This window comes from Balearica regulorum, chromosome 21 (genome assembly GCF_011004875.1).
Source record: "Balearica regulorum gibbericeps isolate bBalReg1 chromosome 21, bBalReg1.pri, whole genome shotgun sequence".
NCBI classification, from domain to species: Eukaryota; Metazoa; Chordata; class Aves; order Gruiformes; family Gruidae; genus Balearica; species Balearica regulorum.
The window spans coordinates 610,534-630,364 of NC_046204.1; the positions used below are offsets into that span (position 1 = coordinate 610,534).

Here is a 19,831-nt window from a genome sequence, read left to right on the forward strand (position 1 = left end):
GGGGATGCTGCCCCCGCCCCGCCTGCCCCACGGGTGGCCCCACGCCCCGCACACCGCCCGCCAGCGCGAGAGGCGCGGCGGTGATGGGCTCCTCCGGCACCCCCCGACCTGCGCCTGCCGGTCCCGGCAGCACGGGCTGGAGCGGCGGAGTTGCTGGGAGGGCTGCTCTGCCTCCTCCCGCCGCGGGGGGGCCGGCACCGCGGGAACCGACGGCAGGACCCGCGGGCAGCGGCGGCGGTTTCCCCCGGGCAGCGCGGGCAGGCTGGGACACGCGTCAGCACCAAGGACAGCGGCGGCGGCGCGCGCTCAGCACCGAAGACAGCGGCACGGCCGCCCCGCTCGCCCGTCTGCCCTGCCCTGCCTGCCCTGCCCTGCCTGCCCTGCCTGCTCTGCCCTGCCCGGCCTGCCCTGCCCTGCCTGCCCTGCCCTGCCTGCTCTGCCCTGCCCTGCCTGCCCCCCTGCCCTGCCCTGCCTGCTCTGCCCTGCCCGGCCTGCCCTGCCTGCTCTGCCCTGCCTGTCCTGCCCGCCTCCCTGCCCTGCCCTTCCTGCCCCGCCCTGCCTGCCCCCCTGCCCTGCCCTGCCCGCCCTGCCCTGCCTTGCCCTGCCTGCCCCCTGCCCTGCCCTGCCTTGCCTGCCCTGCCTGCCCTGCCCTGCCCTGCCTTGCCTGCCCTTCCTTCCTGCCGTGCCCTGCCTGCCCTCCTTGCCCTGCCCGCCCTCCGGGTCTGCCTCCCTCCCGCCGGGCCGCCGGCGAGACAGGGCAGGCGGGAAGGGGCGGGCGGGCAGAGCGGGGCGCCGAACCCCCTCCATCCCTCCCCACCTGCCCCGATCACCCCTGTCCCCGTGTGACCCCTGCCTGCGCTCGGCAGCGACCCAGCTTCGGGCCGTCGCCTCCACCCGCCCCGCAAACCCTGGGCGCCCCCCGGAGCTCCTTCCCAACCGGAGGAAGCCGCCAGCGCCGGGGAAGGAGGGAGGCGGGGAGGCAGGCAGGGTGCACCTCGGGGCGGGCAGCCGGGCGGGGGGAGGCGGAGGGGCCGCAGCCCCTCCAGGCTGAGCTGAGTCCCCCGGTGGGGCCGGTGTCTGGGGCACCGCGACGGCACCCTGACGGCGGGGGCTTCGCCGGGGCGCCCTGCTGCCATGCGGCGGCCAGGCTGCCGGCCGGCTGGGAGGGAAGGGGCTGGCGGAGGTTTGCGAGCACCAGCCCCGCCGGCGTGCCCAGCAGCGCCCGGTAGCGGGGTCGCAGAGCCGCGGCCGCTCGCCGCCGGGGTGCTGCCGGTGAGTAAAACGCTTTCGCACGCCCGAGCGTGGGAAAGCGTCGCCGGGAAAACCGGCGATGTGCTGGAAACCTCCCGCCGTCACGGGCGTCTCCCGGTCGCGATCGGGTCATCGGGGGGTGGGGGTGGGGGGGGGGTGGGGTGTGTGTGTGTGTGTGTGTGTGTGTGTGTGTGTGTGTGTGTGTGTGTGTGTGTGTGTGTGTGTGTGTGTGTGTGTGTGGGTGTGTGTGTGTGGGGGTGTGTGTGTGTGTGTGTGTGGGGGGGTGTGTGTGTGTGTGTGTGGGGGGGGGGGGGGGGGGGTGTGTGTGTGTGTGTGGGGGTGTGGGTGTGTGTGTGTGTGGGGGGGGGTGTGTGTGTGTGTGTCCGGGCACGTCCCCGGGCCGGTAGCGAACTGCCGCGCCGTGGGGCGGTTTCGGCACGGAGCAGGGGGCGCGGGGGCACCGGTGAGCACAGCGGCCCCTGTCCCGGTGGGGCACGCACAGCCCCCCGCGCACCACGGCAGCTCCGCCCCCCCCGCGCACCGGGGCACCGGCTCCTCGGGGCGGCCCCGCGCGGGGCCGGCCGGCAGAGCGACAGCCCCGGCCCCTGGCCGGCGCGGGGGCGTGGCCAGGCGCTGCCCGCCAATGGGACGGCGCGGAGGGGCGTTTCCCCCGGGCGGGGCGTGGCGTGGCGAGGCGTGGCGGTGCCGCAGCGCCGTTGCGGGCGGGGCGCCGGTGCCGCCATGTCGGAGCGGGGGGCCGCGGGCCCGGGGCCGGCCGCCATCCAGGTCTCCAGGTACGGTCCTGCCGCGCCGCCCGCTGCAGGGAACCCGGGGAGGGAGGGCGGGCCGGGGGACCGCGGGCGGGCGCCGGGACCGGGACCGGGACCGGCCTGCAACCGGGATGCTACCGGCGGTGCTACCTGCGCTGCTGCCGGCACCGGCAACGCTGCCTGCACCAGGCACGCTGCCTACACCAGCGCCGCTGCCTGCAGGGCACAGCAAAGCAGCGCCGCGCCCTTGCTCCGGTGAGCGGGCAGGGCGGGCAGGGCGGGCAGGGCACGCCACGCCCGGTTTTCCTGCCTTTGCCCGCTGCGGCTCCCTGGCACGGCTGCCTTGCCAAAGAGCGGCTCCTCTCCGGGCCGGTGTGCAGCCGTTGCCCCATCGCCACCGTGCCTCGCTTTCCCTCCTCCGGTCAATTATTTGCCACGCCGGCAAAAGCCGCCACTGCTGCTGGGAAGCTGGGTCAAGCGGTGACCTGTGCCCGGCTGGGTCTCTGCCGCGGTGGGGTGGCGGTGAGATGCGGACCCAGCCAAGCAGCCGGCTGCCCTGGCAGAGGAGAAATGCATCCTTCCGCACCCAGCGGTGATTTAGGGCAGTTTCCACCACTGCTCGCAGGAAGCCACACGCAGGCAGCGCCAGTGACGTTGCCGGCATCAGCGTGGTGAGATGGCCCAGCAGCTCATCCGGTAGGGCCGTACCGGTGCCTCCGGGTAGCTGCACCGGGACTTGGGCTGGGGGCTCAGCAGGGGGGTGTGAGTTCCCATGTCCTTCCCCCGGCAGGATCATGCGCCCGGACGATGCCAACGTCGCGGGGAACGTCCACGGGGGAACCATCCTGAAGATGATTGAGGAGGCGGGAGCCATCATCAGCACCCGTCACTGCAACTCGCAGGCCGGGGTGAGTATGGACCGGAGTGCCTGGCAGGCTCTGGCTCGGAGACTCTCCAACCCCCACGCTGCACCTCGGGGGTCTGCTGAGAGCAGCGGGTCCCCTGCGACCACCGGGCATCCCTGGGGACCTCCCCATCATCCCCCCACACCGGAAGCATTTGCTCCTGCATGCAAACTGCCCTGGTAGCCGGAAGCATCCTGCTGAAGTTATGGTTTATGAGCAGAAATGTTATTACGCTGCTGTTAATGTTTTAACTCCCACGAAGGGCGAGTGAGAGGCGGCCCCGGTGTCAGTTACAGGCAGGAAGCACAGCCACCGGCTGATAAGGTGGAGGTCGAAGTGCCAGAGCCATGTGCGGCATTGGCCCACCCTGGGGAGCCGCCGGCTGCAGTCCTGCGCGGCGTGGCTGTAGCCGCTACCCTCGCTGTCCCACTGTCTGCAGGAGGCCTGCGTGGCTGCGCTGGCGCGGGTGGAGCGGACGGACTTCCTCTCCCCGGTCTGCATCGGCGAGGTGGCCAATGTCAGCGCCGAGATCACCTACACCTCCCGGCACTCCGTGGAGGTCCAGGTCAACGTCATGTCCGAAAACATTTTAACAGGTGGGTGGCTGCTGGCGGCTCTGTGCCAAGACTCCAGGAATAACTGCAACAAGCTGAGAGCTCGTGGCGGCGACCCTGTCCTCCACAGCATCGGGCAGGGGGGAGATCTTGCCTTGAGAGTGCTGGGGGTGGGTCGGTGCTGGGAAGGGAAGCCAAGCAGACTCCCTGGGGATTACGGCTCCATTGACTGTTTTTAGCAAAGAATGGAAAAATCCGCCATTAACTCCTCCTGTCTAATTTGCTGCCCGTGGCCTGAAAAAGGCCCTTTTTCTGCCGTTGCTGTGGCAACCGGCTCCGCTTGCCGGCATGGCTTCCCAAAAGCGCATTGTCACATCCGCTCCGAGCCAGAGCCCAGCAGGAGCCGGCAGGGCAGGGAGCTGCCCTGTGCCGGCAGCATCGCCAGCGTGCGGCCAACCCCGGACCACGGCGGTGCCGGTTGCTGGTAAAGCGCTGCTGGCGTCGGTGCGGTCACCTTCTGCCCCCCTCTCCTCCAGGGGCGAAGAAGGTGACGAACAAGGCGACGCTGTGGTACGTGCCGCTGTCCCTGAAGAACGTGAACAAGGTCCTTGAGGTTCCCCCCATCCAGGTAGGACGGCTCGCTTTGCTCCCTGAAAACTGGAGCGCGCCCTTTCCGGGGGAAAGGAGCTAACCTGGCCCTGTCAGCACCCCTGGCTGAGCCGGTGGCTTTGCTGGCCCCATTCTTACTGGCTTTTCCTTCCAGTATGCGAGAAAGGAGCAGGAAGATGAGGGGAAGAAGCGTTACGAGGAGCAAAAGCTGGATCGGCTGGAAACTAAGCAGAGAAATGGCGATGTGATCTTCCCCGTCATCAACCCAGGTAACCCGGGTGGTGTGTGGCCCGTGGAAATGTCCCAGTGGTGCTGGGAGGCCGAACTGTTCCCGAGGCAACTCTGGCCATCCCTGGGCACCCGCAGCTGCAAGCGCATGCTCTGAAACGCTGTGTCGGGGATGGGGATGGGACTTCGGAGCCGCAGTGCGTGAGCGGAGGGGGAGCCAGGTGGGCACCTGTGATCCCTTGCTGGGGCTGGAGGGTGGGATGCCCTCTGCCGAAACACAGCTCCTGCCACCGCTCCTTGTGCTCCTGGGCAGCGGGAGCTAGTTTCACTCAGTGTAGGGTAAAAGCAAGCGTTGGGTGAGGGTTTTGCACGCGCTGCGGCTGCAGCCCCTCTCTGGAAGTCAGTTTTTAGCAAGAAGTTCATCGGCCAGTGTTTCACTGGGGAGAGGCGGTGTGCGGGGATTGTAGGGGGGGTGATGCAGGATGAAAGTTGCTCAAATGCTTTTTTCCCCTCTGTTCTCCCTGCTCACAGATAGGCAGACGAAAGGTAAGGCTCTGTGGGTGCTGCCGCGCGGGTGTCCTCTCCAAAGAGGCCATGCCATGTGGCCGGGGGCTCGGCTGGCTTCTTCTGTGCCTTCAGCACATCTCATTAGATGGAAAATGCAGCCATCCCCGAGAGTGGTTTTCCTCTGCCAGCAGTCAGAGGTGGATTTAGTGGCGAGTCAGACGTCGCCAGCATGTACCGGGTGGGGGGGCGTGGGGGCCGCAGTCTTCACGCCAAGGGAAAAGCGTGGCTGTTCTGGCTAAGCGGCAGGTGTGGCTGTGGCTGGTGGCCTGAGGAGGGAAAGTGTACAGCCGCGCATCCGTCCAGTTCACCCCCGTTTGCTTTTGGGCTCTTTGAAAGCTTTAAAAGAAGAAATGAGTTGAGCTGGAACAAAATTGATGGGCAGGCATTCGAGGGAAGTGGCAGCCAGTGAGGTGGCAGAGAGCCTCTGCTCTCAGGACTTCTCGGGGCCGATTTAAACGCTGGTTTGAACACACTTCAGCTTTGCACAAGCCAGCCCCACGTTTTCTTCCTTCAGACGGTTTAAGACAGGGGTGTACGGTGGTGTACGGGTGCTGGCCGAGCAGCTCTGACCTGCGCTTTGCTCTCTTTAACCAGAGCCGCACACCGTTGGGTACAGCCAGTCCAGCCTGATCCACCTGGTGGGACCGTCGGACTGCACGCTGCTGGGCTTCGTGCATGGAGGTGAGCGAGCGCTGCCCCATTCAACGGCCGGTTGGTGTTTCCCCAGAGCAGAAGCGTGGTTTGAGTGCAACTCATGCATCTCGGTGTTTCTGGGAGGAGGGCTCTGCCTCTGAAGGCACGCAGGCCTGCTTCCACCATCTGTGAGGTTCAGTGCTGCTTCAGCTCAGACAAAAGCTTCGTCTTTTTCTATGCTTAAAAAAGTCCCTGAAAACTGGCATACTCGAACCGTAAATCCTACAATTTTGTCATTGTCTTTTAAACTGCAAATCTCCAATTATAAACATCCAGCGGACAATGACTGCAATTTGCTGGAGTAATTTCCTCTTGGCTGGCAGTGCTTGTTGCCTGCCAGGCAGGCAGGGCAGGGTGGATGCCTGCAGCGTGAGCCTGGGGAGAGGCGCATTCGTCAAGGGCTGGGTGCCGTTCTTCATCTAACTGTGTCCTTAAAAAATAAAAAAAAACCAAACAAAAAAACCCCCCAAACAATGTGGCTCAGAGCTCTTTCCACGCAGGTTTGTGGGACTGATCTTGCCTTGCAAGGCTGAGGTTTGCTCAAAGCAAGCCAGGAGAGCAAGAGCTGGCCTAAATCTTAGCCCAGGTCTGCGAGGATGTCGCCCTGACAGTACTCTTGACAGGAGTCTTTGTGCTGGTACCAGGGCTTTCCTGCAGCTGGGATTCAGTCTCTGGTCCGACTCCTCAGCGTTGCTTTGGTTGTGCAAAGGCCTTACTGACCTACATGTGGTTCTTCCCAAACCCCGCTGGCTTCCCTGAGATGGGGCTCTGTGTCCCCCCCCCAGGTGTCACCATGAAGCTCATGGACGAGGTTGCTGGGATTGTGGCTGCCCGCCACTGCAAGACCAACATTGTCACTGCCTCGGTGGATGCCATCAACTTCCACAAGAAGATCAAAAAAGGTACCAGGGGGGTGGCAGGCGCTTTGCTCTCCTGCGGTGCCGCATCCTGGCTCCCTTGGGTGTGCGCTCAGGACGCACTGGCAGAGAAACTTAGTCCCTGTTAGACTTGTCCTGTGCCAAGAAGCTCTGCTTAAGACATGGCTTACACATAAAACACGCAGGACCCCTTGCTCCCTTCCTCTGAGCAGAAGCAGGTCCGCCTGCTTAACCGTCCCCTCTCTGCTACGCAGGCAGCGTCATCACCATTTCGGGGCGCATGACCTTCACGAGCAATAAATCCATGGAAATCGAAGTCTTTGTGGATGCCGACCCGTTCGTGGACGAGCCTCAGGAGCGGTACCGTGCCGTCAGCGCCTTCTTCACCTATGTCTCCCTGAGCAAGGAGGGGAAGCCCCTGCCCGTCCCGCAGCTGCTGGTAAGAGCTCTCCCCACCACGCTGCCAGCCAGCCGGGCTAGCTCCTCTCCTGCTCCTCTTGGGGCAGACTGCAGCCGGCGTTTTGTCCAACAAATCCTCTTCCCTTTAACTATTCAGCAGAAAAATATGAGCATGAACGAGCCTTTCCAGAGCAGGCTCCAGGGGTTGTGGGTTTTTGTTTTTAATTTCTGCTGAAAATTGCCCATGTGGAGATTGGGGATTTTTTCCTGTCTCACGGCTGAGGATAGGCTGCCTGCAGGCTCTGCAGCTTCCCCTCCTGCCAGTGCTGGAGATGTGCGGGAGGGGACCCCGAGCAGCGATGGAGGCCCCCGCGTCCCCTCTCCCCGCTCAGCATGCCTGCCTATTTTTAGCTCTCCCGATGCCCGCAGGGCTTTGCTGACGCGGCGCTGCTGACTGGGGGCTGTTTCTTGATTAATAATTTATCCCGCACAGATCTGCTGCTCCGTGCAGGAGTACGTTAGCTGTCAAAACACGTATTTCACAAAGCGCAGGTTTTCCTTTACATTTCCTGTAAGGGGAAGCGTTTCCCTCCCGCACACGCAAGGCGTGGTGTGGGAGAGCTGCGCTGCTCCGAGGCGGCTAACGCCGGTGGCTTCTCTTTCTTTCTGTCGCCGGCAGACGGAGACGGAGGATGAGAAGCGGCGCTTCGAGGAAGGGAAGGGCAGGTACCTGCAGACGAAAGCCAAGCGGCAGGCGCAGATGCAGCAGGCCGCCCGGCAGTGATCCCGCCCTGCGTCTCGCAGCCTCCGCCCGCCAAACGTCCAGGTTCCGTTAGTGTTGTGTCCGGTCCGTGCCGGGCCTCGCGCCTTTGCCTGCCCCCGCGTGCCGCCGGCGCTGCCGCGGCGCTGCGGTCGCTTCGCTGCTGATCGGTTTAGCGCCGTAGACCTTGTGCTTTAGGTGGCTTAAGCTCCCCGAAAGCCTCCGGGAGCTTCCCGGTCGCTCGCCATTCACTCCTTGAGCCCCGTTTTCACCGTTCAGCCCCATAAGCGAAGCTCCCGGCCGTGCCGGCGCGGGGCAGAGGTGCGTGGCAGCACGGGGACGCGCGAGGCCACCAGTCTTTGTGATGCCGTGTTACACCTGCCGGTACGTCCCACAACTGCACACCAAAGCTTACGTACGGTACCCGCGACGGGAACGCGCCCCCGTATCGTACTGAACGTCTCGGACCGTTTCGTTGCCATCTCTAGGTAGTTTCTCCGTGCACATCTAAGTTATTTAAGGAATCCTGTGGCATAAATAAAGTCTGTTGTCATTGACGGAAATAAAACGGCTGTAGCTTTTTATTTGTGTGGTCTCAAGCAGCAGCAATTCGGGCTCCGGAGCTTTACTCCGAACAACCGCGCTGCTTCCCCCGTCCCGCCTCGCCCCCGGCGCTGCAGCGCGTCCCGCCCTTGTCTTCCGGGGCCCGCCGGGCGGCGAGGGGACGGCGGCCCGGAGGTTTCGCCCCTCGGGGGGGGCTGTCGGCGCGGGGTGTTCCGGTCCGCGATGTTAAACACGAACCAAAAGCCAAACCGGCCCCGGGCCTGGGGGCGGCCCCGGGAGCGCCCCGCTCCCACCGCCGGCGCAACTCTCGCGAGAGCGGCACCGCCCCCAAGGCTGCTGCGCCTGCGCGGGGCGGAGCTCTCGCGAGAGCGGCGCGGCCGTTTCCCGGGCGACGCGGGCGGGGTGGGCGCCGCCAAGATGGCGGCAGCGGCGGTGGCGGCGGCGGGACCGCGGCGGGGGCGGCTGGGCCGGGAGGCCCGCGCCAGCCTGGCCGCCTTCCTGCTGGGCGCCTCGGTGGCGGCGCTGCCGGTGGCGCTGGGCTCCCCGCCCGCCCTGCTGGCCTCCCCCGGCCTGCGCGGCCGCCTGGCGCTCGCCCTGCACGTGGCGGGCGTCAACGCGGCGCTGCTGCTGCTCTACCCGCGGCCGCTCTACAAGGTGCGGGGGGGGGAGGCCGCGGGGGGAGCCGGGCCCGGGGAGGGAGGGCGTGCTGCGGGGCGGGGGAGGCACTCGGGGGGGCGGCGGCGGCGGTCGGGGGACCCCGGGCCCGGGGGAAGGCCCCGGCGGGGCACTGGCCCGGGGGGGGGGCGGCGGCGGCACCGCTTTCTCCCCTCCCTCCGCTTGCAGATCGCCGTCCGGGCCTGCTTCCTGGGCTTCGCCTTCGGCTGCGGGCTGCTGCTCAGCGCCGGCCGCTCCGCCTGGCGCCACTTCGGATGGTAAGGGAAGGGCCGGGACAGCCGGGCGGGTGCGATGGCCCCCGGCCCTGCCAAGCGTTGCCTCTCTCCCGCCGCAGGTACATGTGCTCCCTCTCCCTCTTCCACTACTCGGAGTACCTGGTGACGGCCATCAACAACCCGCGCAGCCTCTCGCTGGACTCCTTCCTGCTCAACCACAGCTTCGAGTACAACCTGGCCGCCCTGTCCTCTTGGGTGGAGTTCACGCTGGAGAAGCTTCTCTTCCCAGGTCGGCCACCCTGCCCCTCCCTGGCGCCCACCCTCCTGCCTGCCGTCCCCCGGCTCTGCCTGGTAGTGCCGGCTGCACGTGGCTCGCCCGGGGCCCACCTGTCTGGTAGCAAAGCGCTGGTGACCCCCGCTTAGTTGGCGCATGCTGGCAGCGGAGGAGGGCTTTGACGCGGCATTAACCTCTTTGCGCTCAAAACCTCTCGGTTTCGGCTCGGGGTGGAGGGAGTGAACCCTGCGCTCTGACATGCCAGGCCGTCTTTGCCGTGTAGCGGGTCTTCAGCCCTTTTCTGCCTGTATCTTTCAAGCTGCTTTGGTGGTACAAAGAACGACGCTTCAGTTACATCTAGGCGTCTTCTTTTGGCCTGGAATGAAGTCAAAATTGGCAAAAGGTCTTGCTGTTTGCCCAGTCTAGGGGGCTTCCTTTTTTTAGGGAGAAGGGAAACATTCTCCTTCCCCGCTTCATAACAGCAGTGTGGGCAGCGGAGCTCCCCGTGTCCAGGCAAGCACCTCTGCTTGGCCGTGCTTTACGTCGGCTTTACCGTACACCGTAAAGCTGGGCTCTGCCTCGGCACCGGGTTTCCATTAGGGTGACCCGCTGCGAGGACATTCGGACTCCGTGTTGGGGGTGGCTCCGTGGCAGGGGACGCTATTTTAATCTATTTTTAGTGGCGGGTTGGCAGCGCATGGAACGTTGGCTTTGTTTTACACGTTGTCGCACTTTGAGACGGGGGGGAAGCCACCCAGAGACTCAACCCCCTGTGACCCCCCCCGCACCGCGAGCGCGACCTGTGCGAACCTGTTGTGACCCGTCCTTATTCACTTGCAGAGCTGAAGCAGATCACCTGGCTGAGTACTGTAGGGTTGTTGATGGTGATCTTTGGGGATTGTCTGAGGAAAGCGGCCATGCTCACAGCTGGCTCCAACTTCAACCATATTGTTCAGAATGAGAAATCGGATACTCATACTTTGGTGACAAGTGGGGTGTATGGGTGGTTCCGGCACCCATCTTACGTGGGATGGTTTTACTGGAGTATTGGAACACAGGTATCGTATACAATGCGCTCAGATACTTTCATCTTATAACCCGGGTCTTTCTTCTTAATGCTCTTCCACACCCGTAACGGGATACAAACTGCTGGCAGTCAGTGGCAGGGGTGGCCCCAGTGCGGGTTTTGACGTCTCCTGGCTCCCACCGGCACACGGGGTTCAGGAAACCCCGAGCACTCTGCCCTGCACAGTTTTGGCAAGACCCTATCGCCTTAATTTTCTGTGTGGAATAAGCAGGGGCAGCACAGCTGGGGTTTGAGCTGGAACGCCCTTGGAGGCTCAGGGTGTGAGCCACTGCTACCCTAAAGCTGGTGTCCGGAGTTTCCTTGCATCCCTATGGCAAAATGCATTCTGTGAGCCGTTGGACTCAACCTCGCTCCTGCCAAACACCAGTCCTGTGCCAGATGGCAAAGAAAACTCCCTCTAAGAATGTCCAGGGCCCTGGCCAGAGGGCAAACTGGAAGCTAGCTGTAGTCGAGCTGTAACTCAGCGCTGCGTTAGTCACGCTCTTCTTATGCGTGGCTGGTGTTGGCGTTTGGTTTTATTTCTCTGGAGAGAGACGGTGAAGTCTGTGTGCGGAGCAGCGTGGCCGTGCTCGGGCTCTCTAGAGCCATGGTGCCGCTCTTAGCTGGGGTGGCAGGAACCAGCAGCTGCCCGCAGGCTGCTTTCTTCAAAAGCACTAATTTCTCCCCAGAATGAAATTCCACAAAAGGTGCTGGGATCTTTTCTTTCGAGAGTGTTTAGACCTCATGGCGACCTTAATAAAGGGTGATGAGCGTGTGGGGGCGGGGAGCAGCCTCGGTTCCTCTGGGAGGTGAGGGGACGCTAACCGCCAGTGTCTGTTCGCAGGTGTTGCTCTGCAATCCCATCTGCGTGGTGGGCTACGCGCTGGCGTCCTGGCGCTTCTTCAGGGAGCGGATCGAGGAGGAGGAGATCACGCTCATTCACTTCTTTGGAGAAGAGTACCTGGAATACAAAAGGAAGGTGCCATCGGGTCTCCCTTTTATTAAAGGAGTCAAAGTGGAACTGTAATGCGGGCCAACACCGGACTAGCTGAGCGAACGCCCGGCTCCAGGCGCCGCGGGGCGAGGGATGATGTGTGGTGCTGGGAGACGTCTGTTGGCATTTCCTGGCCGCCCAGGAGGAGCTGGTGAAGGGCTGCGGAGCTGGGCGCCCTGCCGAGTCACTAGCAGATCAGAAGCTCGTTCGTCCTCCTCAAGATAAGTCCTTCGTTGCACATTCAGGGATCTTCTAGATAACTTAGCCTGTAGCAACCCTGAAGAGAATCGAACCCTCCTGCCTGCAGCAGCTGAATTGTACTGGAACGCCTCTGGAACGATTCTTCCAGGGAACAGCTCTGCCCTCCCGCTCCCGTGTGCAGGAAAGGTGCCGGTCAGCGGATTGTTTCTATGGCATAATTCGATTTTAAAGCTTTTTGACCTTGTGAGTCAGGCGGCACGGCTTTAATCTCTTTAGGCCTGATTCTGCAAGCTGGCACTGGGGCGGCTCACGGGAGCAGGCCTCCAGCTCTGCTCTCCAGGCGCAGGGGCTGCCTACCCACTGCTTGCCGGAGAGCCGGCAGCGTGGCACCAATCGGTTCTCCCGCGACTAACCTTCACAGGGAGCCTTCTCCACTTGCCTCGTGCTACTGGATCGCGAGCACCTCTGTGAAACGCAGCAGGAGAGAGAGCCCGCTCCCTCCTCCCTCAGCTGCTGCCGTGAATTTGGGAGTCACTGTTTCAGCTGCCGCCTTCCTGAGCCTCCCCGCCAGCACCTCTGCTCCCGCTTCCAAATCACGCTGCTTCCTATCCTGCCAGGCTGCCTCCGTCCTGCAGAGATTCCAGGATTTTGGGCTGGGAAAGGACCCAGCTGCCGGGCTTGCTGAGGGCTTTAGCGCTCGAGATCCTTGCCTGCTTTTTTGGGCGAAACCTGGGATGTCGGCGTGACTAGGAGATGCTTCTAGGGAAATTCTCCAAACGGGCAAAAAGTTTGGCTAGCTAACGCTATTTTAAATGTTACCATTTTGGAAATGGTTCCTACTCGAGCTTTGTGGTATAACTTATTCTGTCGTTATATACCAAAGAGGTCACTGTTTTCTTGAGTTTTACAGTATTCTTCCTAGCTGGAATGAAACGAGTGGCTTGTCAGCTCACGCTTCGGGCTTGCGGTGTTCCTTGGTGAAGGTGCTGTGGTGTGGCTCAGGAAAGGGGGCACTGATGGAAATTGCTTTGGGTTTGGGTTTGTTTTCTTTTTTTATAAAAAAAAAACAAGAAAAAAGTATTGTCAGCTTCTGTCTGGTTGTTTTTTGGAGATCTCTTGAGGCGCTGATGACACCATTGAAACTGGAATCCTCATGTGTACAATTCCCAGCGGGTTTTCAGTACACTGCAGCGTTGCATTGAAGCACGACCGGTGCTCGCGGTGACTCGCGGGGCTGCGCAGCTGCAGAGATGGGGCGAATTCTCCATCTTTCCTCGCTTAACTGATGCAGAGTCCTTCCTCTGTATGCCAGAGCGTGTTCTACACAGAGCATCAGCTTAACTGGTACTTTGCCTTTTACCGAGCGTGTTTTTAGCTTGGGACAAAAGCGCAAATGTGGAAATACACCAGCTGGAGAGCGCTGATTTCTCTGCATCATTACTCGTAGGCTTCTGCTCAGGCTTTTCTGTGCCTCCGACACCTGTCCTCAGGGAAGGCTGTTGTAGCCAACGTGCCTCAGGTGAGTTAATTTTTAACTAGTTCTTGTAGGCGTTAACATTTCTGCTGTGAACCTGCACGAGTGTACTTTGAAACAAACAAAGTGATTGTCGTTTGAGTGTGACGCGAGCTGACAACGGAAACTAAACTTTGTTCTCAGGTTGTTCTTTGCAGTAAACGCACCTCGATCCTATTTCGCGAGAGCGTGCCAGTGTTAGCTCTGACCCCGGTTCGGGCTGCGTTGTGGCAGGGTCTGCCCGAGGCGGGAGGTGTTGGCACCAAAACCAAGGGATAGACTTCACCTAGAGCAACATCTTCAGAGTGCTCTTGGTGCTTTTGAGACCAACAGCCTCTCTGAACCTTTTATTTTCCCAAATGCTGTGACTGGAAGCTCGTGAGGAGGCAGGAGCTCACCAGGTGCAGGGAAGGTGTCTGAATCTTTAGTGAAAAGCTGGCGTAAGCCGTCAAACCCTGCCCTCCTGTGCCACAGCAGTCCCCAAGCTTTTAAATGGCACAGATGCAGGAGGAGCAAAGCACCTCTTTCCAGCACCCTGCCTGCGTTTTTGCCTCCGCTGCCTGTCAGGAGTTCGCAGGGCACTCAGACCCTGCGGTGAGCTCCCAGCTCTGCCATACACCAGGCTTTTTTGGTTTGTTTTCCCCACGTTTGCAAACATTGTGGTTTTAAGGGCAGTTGGATGCCCCGAGCTGGCAGCCACAGAACAAAGCAGACACGTACGCTTGTGCCCTTTTATTTCAGTTCTAACACACGAGAGGGAGAGTATAAAGACAATTCTTTTTCAGGCGAACAAAGTTGCCCTAAGGCAGCTTTTTGATACGCTGCAGACACTGCCCGGGCGCTCTTTTCCTGCCTTCGCTCATGGCACAAGGCAAGAGGAGCCGGTCAACAACCGGGGCACAGCTTTTACGTGGCGACCGGCTCCGCACACTCGCTCGGTGTCGGGCTCTATGGTGCGAGCTCTTTCCGGACAGTGCTGTCGGCCCTGCTTTCCTGCTGTCCCCTGCAGCAGTCTTTGCTTTTCAGGGAGGGGTCTCCGGCAACACTGCCGGGCACACAGCTCTCCCTGGGGCTGGCCGGAGCCCCCTCCTTGCTGCCGGGCGAGGCGTCCCTGGGGAAGGGAAGGCACCTCGGCGGGGTCAGCGGCCGGGAAAGGGTGCGGGGGGAATTTGGCCGTCGCCTACCTTGGTGCTGCTTCGCTGTCGTCGCAGATCTTGAGCAGCATCTGCGCCTGTTCCTCCCTGGGCTCCCGGGGCTCCTGCAGCCTGTGGCGGGATGGGCTTGAGCCATGGCCGGGTCCCCCCCCAGCCCTAAAAGCGCCCCCCCCCCCCCCCCGCACCCCTCACCTGGGCTCCAGCCGCTCCTTCACCTTGGCGATGGAGCGGACGTAGGGTGCAATCTGCTTGGTGATGGTGGTCAGGCAGCTGTTCTCCTGCCGCAGCTGCAGCAGGTCGTGGAGCTGGGCTGGGGGGCGAGAGGAGCGAGCTGTGGCCACAGCTGCCCCCCCCGCAGCAGGAACGGGGGGTTCAGGGCTGGGGGAGTGGGGTTGCTGGTACCTTCGTAGATCTCCTGCTCGTTTGCCACCCGCTGGTACGTCTCCTCCCAGACCTGGAAGGGGGAGAGGGAGCCAGGCAGTATGCTGTGGGACAGAGGGACTGTGCTCCGCCGGGACCCTGCTCCGCCGGGACGTGCCGGCCGTACCTCCTCGAAGACGCTGCGCATCATCTCCACGGCGGAGTAGTGAGCTGCGATCTGCACATCCATCTGCAGGGACTTCTGCAGGATCTCACTCATGATCTCTGTCTTGATGAGCGAGTGGTGCTTGGTCAGGTCACGGTGCAGCTCCTGCACCTGGTCCTTCAGGCCCTGGATCTCCGTCTGCAGCATCTGGGGGGCCGGGAGGGGCGACCTCCATGTGAGCAGCACCCTCCCGTCCTGCCCGGTCCACCCCAGCCCCGGCTGCGCTCCCTACCCGGTAGGTGTTCTCGTAGTTGCGGCAGTGCTCGGCGAAAGGGGTCTCGCGCCCCTCAGCCAGCAGGACCTTGGTGCTGATGTACCGGTGCATCGTCGGCTTCCGCACCATGGGGCTGGTGGACATTTTATCGCTGGTGGGGGGGCAGCCGGGCACCATCAGGGTCTTGGAGCATTGGCCACCAGAGAGCCTGTGTGGAGAAGGCGACAGCGGCACGCTGCAGGCGAACAGCAGTGGGGACGAGGTGCGAGGGGCCCCACCTCCGGCTCAGCCCCGTCACCCCTCACCCCCGAAGTGCCTGGGCACGTGCCAGCCCCCCACGTCCCTTCCCTTGCCCGAGCACGCGGGGTCAGTCGGAGGCGCCTTTTGCTGCCCCGAAAGTCAGGTTTCCATGGGCTGCTCTCCTGATGCCCACGGCTTCGGGACCAGCTGCGGCAGGGAGAAGGTAGGAGCTGAGCTTGGCACGCTCCGGTTTCTAAAGGGGAGGCTGCGGCTCACTCCCTCACCGCCGGCATCTCCTGGCCCCTTGGCGGGTGCCGCTGCCCCTGCATCTCCCCCAGTCCCGCAGCCTCCCACCACCCCGGCTCTGCTGCCCCACCGCCACCGGTCCTACCGTGCAGCGCCGCTCTCCCCCTGCCTGCGCTGGGGCCGGCAGCCCCCAGGAGCTCAGCCGCCCTGCAGCGCCGAGCCTGGCCAGGGGTGAGGAGCGGTCCCCATGGGGCGGCAGCGCCCGTTTGTCCTCTCTGGCCAGGAGCGCCTGGCAGGGCCAGTGCCGCCGTGACATCAATGGGCCTAAATATATCCCGGGCGAGGAACGGCTGGGCACTTCCCTGAAATTCTGATAAAAATAGTGGCGGGCAAAGAGGCTGCGGCGCCGCGGGTGTGCGGGTGAGCAGGGGCTGGCCCCGACACAGCACCCGCGGCGGAGGGGCAGAGCTCTCCGGGGACCGAGGCGGGGGGCCAGGCTGGGGAGCGGGGTGCAGGCTCACCCAGGCGCCCCGCTGCCCGCCCCGCCGCCCGCCCGCCCGCCTCGCTTCCCAGAAGTGTCACTTGAAGCCTCCGCGCCTGTCGTTCGTCAGCGCAGCTGTGCTCCACGCTGTCCCCGCGCCACCGCCGAGGTGACAGGCTCAAGGGCAGCAGCGGGGGCAAGCTTGGCACGGTGGGACGCCGAGGGGGATGCGTGGCACGGTGCACAGCAGGGGACTCAGCAGCATGCGTGGCAGGATGCGCCCCAGCACCGGGTGCCATCCCAGCACCTTACATGTTCGTGCCAGCGATGCCAGGACCGATGCTGCCGGCACTGCCCACCACGGAGCGGCGGGGGCTGAGCATCAGCAGGGGCTCCAGGCAGCGGGCAAACTCTGCCTGGTACTCGCTGTTGATCTGGGGGGGTGAGACAGGGCGAGCGTGGCTGGGGCGGGGGCTGCCTGCGGGGCGCTGCGGGCAGGGGCTCGGCCCCGGCTGGGCGGCAGGGCTCTACCTTGCTGGTCTGGGCTGGCCGCAGGCGGTGCGGCAGCTTGACAATCCTCTGCAGCCTCTCCATCAGTTGCTGAAAGGCAGCGGCAAGGCGCGGTGAGGGGTGTCCGGCACCCTGCCCGTGAGCCTGGCACTGCCGCAGGGTGCGCTGGACGCTCTGCAACACCGCGGCGTGATGCTCCAGCCACGCCATGGCACTGCGGCAGGATGCTCCGGCCACCCCGCAGCGCTGGCACCACTCACGTAGCCCAGGTCCAGGAACTCGGCTTTGTTGGCGGAGCTCAGGAAGGCCGAGCAGGTCACCAGGTGGACCTGTGCATGGGGAGGTGTCACTGCCGGCACCCCTCGGGGCTGTGGCAGCCATGTCCAGCCCGGGCCCCTACCTGCAGGGTGGGCAGCAGGGAGGCGAGGTGGGCGAGCTGCTCCTTGAACGCCTTCTCCTTCTCCTCATGCTGGCTGCAGTGGAACGGGGCAAGGCACAGCTTTTTGGGGCACTGGGGAGCCGTCTGGCCCCAGGGCACCTCAAAATGCCCTGGGAGCGGGGGACAGCCCTGGGAGGAGCGCAGCCTGCAGCCCCTCACCTCTGCACAGCTTTCAGGAGCGTCTTCTTCCTCTCGGAGAGCTGCTCCTGCAAACGGCATGGCTGCCTCGTGTCCTGCAGCTGCTACGTGTGCCATGGCCACCCCGGTCCCCTCCCGCTGCCCCAACTTTGCCGTGCCCATGCATCAGGCACCCGCGGGCGCAGGGCACGATGTGCGGGCGGTCGCCCCGCACCTGCATGCGGCCGAAGAGGGAGTTGATGGCTGCCTCCTCCTCGCTGGCACTGTTGCGCACCTCCTCGATCATGGCCTTGAGAAGGACGATGGCCTCGCGCGTGGAGGTCTGCAGCTCCTTCACGGCCTGCCCGGGGGCGGTGGGGCAGCTGCGGCGCTGTGGGCAGCGCTGGACCCCCCTTCCCCCCCCAATACCCGCTGGCCCCTGCCCACCATCACCGCCTGGTCCAGCCGCTGGCAGCCCTGCATGTACGCCGTCTCGATGTCGATGCAGTGTGCCCGGCTCTCCCTGCAAGCATGGGTGTCAGGGCACGGGACGGGGCACGAGGCAGGCGTGGGGCTGTGGCTGCTCACCCCTGCATGTCCCTGAAGCAGTTGATGCAGAGCATGGACTTCTTCTCGGTGGAGAACATGATGTAGGGCTCCTCGTGCAGCGCTGCAAGGGACGGGGGTGTCAGGCAGCCTGGCGCAGCACGGTGCAGCCTGGCACAGCACGGTGCGGCACGGCACTCACGGCACTTCTTGTGGATGTCCTTGGTGCGCTTGGAGAGGGAGACGATCTCGTGGCGGGCGAACATCTTGGCGCGGTGGGTCTCCTCACGGCACAGGGTGCAGAGGGGCTGCCCGCAGGTGTTGCAGAAGTACATGGTGTCCAGCTCCTGTGTGGGCGGGGGGCGGCTGGTGGCAGGCATGGCCCCGGCGGGGGTCCCCTGCCCACCCCACCTGCCCGTCCCGCTGCCCTCACCGCCTTGGTGCAGTGCCGGTCGCAGTTGGCGCACTGCACGTCCTCCTCGCCGTCAGCCGAGCTGTCCACCAGGAACTGCAGGAGCCGGTCCACGGGGGGCAGCCCTGTGCCCCCCCTCACCACCGAGGGGTGCCTGCAGTGACGGGATGGGGACGTGGATGGGGATGGAGACAGGATTGGGATGGGGATGAAGACACCTGCCCAGGGCAGGTGGGGACATCTTTGGGGATGCTGGGAGCAGTGCCACGAGAGGCTGCTGGCCGCGTGCTGCGCACCCTGCCCTGGTCCCGGTGTCACCCCGGGCAGGGTCCGTCCCTTACCCACAGAGCGGGCAGCGCAGGCGGCCGTCGCTGGCGCGGCCCCGCAGGCAGCTGGCGCAGAAGTTGTGGTAGCAGTCGAGCAGGCAGGGGTGCTGGTAGGGCTCGTGGCAGAGCAGGCAGACCAGCGGGTGGCAGTTGGCCTTCTCCAGCTCCGAGCAGCTCCCCAGTGGGGAGAAGATGCCGCCGGCCATCTGCAGGGCAGAGAGTGGCCCCCCCCGCCCCCCGTGCCCTGTTTCACCCCCTGTGCCCGGGGAGCCCCGCACGGCACCGCTTTGAGCGAGCACCGTGGCCAGTGCGGAAAGGACGAGTCCTGCCCCTGGGGCCTGTGAGCTGTCGCCTATTTTTAGCTTATGAGCAGCGCGGCATGAGGCTGCCCCGAACGCGCCCCTTCCCCTCGGCACCGTGGGCTGGGGGCAGCAGGGCCGGGTGGGATGGCCCCCGCGGCCGGGTGTCCCCCAGGGTGGGTGTCCCCAGAGCAGGAGCATCCCCTGGGATGGGGTGTCCCCTGCCAAGGAGCAGCCTCTGCAGCAGAACGCCCCCAGAACAGGGGTGGGGGATGCCCCGGGGCTGGGTGTCCCCCCCAGAGGGAGCATCCCCCGCGACCGGGGCGTCCCCTGCCCTGGGGTGTCCCCTATGACGGCAGCCAGCTGCCCCATGCGCTGGGGACCCCCCAGTCCCAGGCACGGGGGGGCACCCTGGCTGGGCGAAGGCTTTACCTCTCCCCGTCTGTAAGCTGGAGGATCGGCCGAGCCGAGCTGTGCCGTGCCGTGCCGAGCCGCTGCTCCCCGTGCGCCGGCTGGAATGAGCGCGATGTCCCCCCGTGACGCGGGGCCCCTGGCACTGCCGGCCGGCTGCCGCGCCACGGCCCAAAAATAGCCCCGCGCTCCTCGGCACCCTGCGGCAGGGCCGGCCCCCGGGGTGTGGGGACACGGAACGGTGTGGGCCCGGGTCGCACCGGGGCTGTGGGGGCACCGGCATCCGTGTGGCCTGGGGATGCCGCGGGTGGTGACCGGGGTGCAGGGACATGTGCACGCCATGGGCAGCGAGGCAGCCCGCGGCACACTGTGTGCCAGAGAGGCTCCAGCGCCCAGGTCCCTGCCGGCCCCGCTGCCTGGTGCTCGGTGCCTGCTGCCTGGTGCCCGCTGCTTGGTGCCGGGTGCCCGCTGCCCGGTGCTCAGTGCCCGCTGCCTGGTGCCTGCTGCCCGGTGCCCGGTGCCCACTGCCCGGTGCCTACTGCCCGGTGCCCGCTGTCCGGTGCCCGGTACTCGGTGCCCGCTGCCCGGTGCCCGCTGCCCGCTGCCCGGTGCCCGGTACTCGGTGCCCGCTGCCCGGTGCCCGGTGCCCGGTGCCCGGTGCTCGGTGCCCGCTGTCCGGTGCCCGGTACTCGGTGCCCGCTGTCCAGTGCTCGGTGCCCGCTGCCCGGTACTCG

The 19,831-nt window shown here is 64.5% G+C and overlaps 3 protein-coding genes across 6 annotated transcripts; 2 read left to right on the forward strand and 1 right to left on the reverse strand.

Annotated features, from left to right (window-relative positions):
• The first annotated feature begins 1,908 nt into the window (after positions 1–1,908).
• On the forward strand, positions 1,909–8,182 carry ACOT7 (acyl-CoA thioesterase 7). Of its 4 annotated transcripts, none has more exons than XM_075772961.1 (10): positions 1,909–2,045; positions 2,812–2,929; positions 3,366–3,522; positions 4,017–4,108; positions 4,244–4,358; positions 4,849–4,863; positions 5,479–5,565; positions 6,363–6,479; positions 6,710–6,894; positions 7,534–8,182. In XM_075772961.1, exons 1-10 carry the CDS (start codon positions 1,993–1,995, stop codon positions 7,636–7,638), a joined length of 1,044 nt encoding a protein of 347 aa, XP_075629076.1. In that variant the 5' UTR covers positions 1,909–1,992; the 3' UTR covers positions 7,639–8,182. The 4 variants fall into 4 exon arrangements, with proteins under 4 accessions (XP_075629076.1, XP_075629077.1, XP_075629078.1 ...); XM_075772963.1 differs by lacking the exon at positions 1,909–2,045 and adding an exon at positions 2,683–2,717; XM_075772962.1 differs by lacking the exon at positions 4,849–4,863.
• Positions 8,183–8,556: 374 nt separating this feature from the next.
• ICMT (isoprenylcysteine carboxyl methyltransferase) lies at positions 8,557–12,485 on the forward strand. Its single transcript, XM_075773032.1, has 5 exons — positions 8,557–8,832; positions 9,022–9,110; positions 9,188–9,357; positions 10,183–10,400; positions 11,253–12,485. Exons 1-5 carry the CDS (start codon positions 8,596–8,598, stop codon positions 11,433–11,435), a joined length of 897 nt encoding a protein of 298 aa, XP_075629147.1. The 5' UTR covers positions 8,557–8,595; the 3' UTR covers positions 11,436–12,485.
• A 1,348-nt stretch (positions 12,486–13,833) lies between these two features.
• Positions 13,834–19,517, reverse strand: RNF207 (ring finger protein 207). The gene is made up of 18 exons (XM_075773169.1): positions 19,119–19,517; positions 18,403–18,593; positions 18,083–18,215; positions 17,852–17,996; positions 17,692–17,773; positions 17,551–17,626; positions 17,339–17,464; positions 17,146–17,192; positions 16,948–17,020; positions 16,808–16,876; positions 16,569–16,637; positions 16,350–16,471; positions 15,089–15,278; positions 14,818–15,003; positions 14,673–14,724; positions 14,463–14,580; positions 14,301–14,381; positions 13,834–14,227 (listed from the first exon to the last, which is right to left on the reverse strand). The coding sequence occupies exons 1-18, from the start codon at positions 19,437–19,439 to the stop codon at positions 14,065–14,067; spliced, it is 2,244 nt and encodes a 747-aa protein (XP_075629284.1). The 5' UTR covers positions 19,440–19,517; the 3' UTR covers positions 13,834–14,064.
• Positions 19,518–19,831: the final 314 nt, after the last annotated feature.

Bases quoted from the DNA above. Each gene is read 5' to 3' on its own strand.
- ACOT7 (XM_075772961.1), top strand. From the start codon at position 1,993: ATGTCGGAGCGGGGGGCCGCGGGCCCGGGGCCGGCCGCCATCCAGGTC. The intron at 5,566-6,362 runs GTGAGCGAGCGC...TCCCCCCCCCAG, and splicing joins GCTGGGCTTCGTGCATGGAG to GTGTCACCATGAAGCTCATG. The intron at 6,480-6,709 runs GTACCAGGGGGG...TCTGCTACGCAG, and splicing joins CCACAAGAAGATCAAAAAAG to GCAGCGTCATCACCATTTCG.
- ICMT (XM_075773032.1), top strand. From the start codon at position 8,596: ATGGCGGCAGCGGCGGTGGCGGCGGCGGGACCGCGGCGGGGGCGGCTG. The intron at 9,111-9,187 runs GTAAGGGAAGGG...CTCCCGCCGCAG, and splicing joins GCCTGGCGCCACTTCGGATG to GTACATGTGCTCCCTCTCCC. The intron at 9,358-10,182 runs GTCGGCCACCCT...ATTCACTTGCAG, and splicing joins GGAGAAGCTTCTCTTCCCAG to AGCTGAAGCAGATCACCTGG.
- RNF207 (XM_075773169.1), bottom strand. From the start codon at position 19,439: ATGGCGTGCACATGTCCCTGCACCCCGGTCACCACCCGCGGCATCCCC. The intron at 17,465-17,550 runs GTGGGCAGGGGC...GCCCCCGGGCAG, and splicing joins GGCTGGACCAGGCGGTGATG to GCCGTGAAGGAGCTGCAGAC. The intron at 16,877-16,947 runs GTAGGGGCCCGG...CCCCATGCACAG, and splicing joins CCCTGCTGCCCACCCTGCAG to GTCCACCTGGTGACCTGCTC.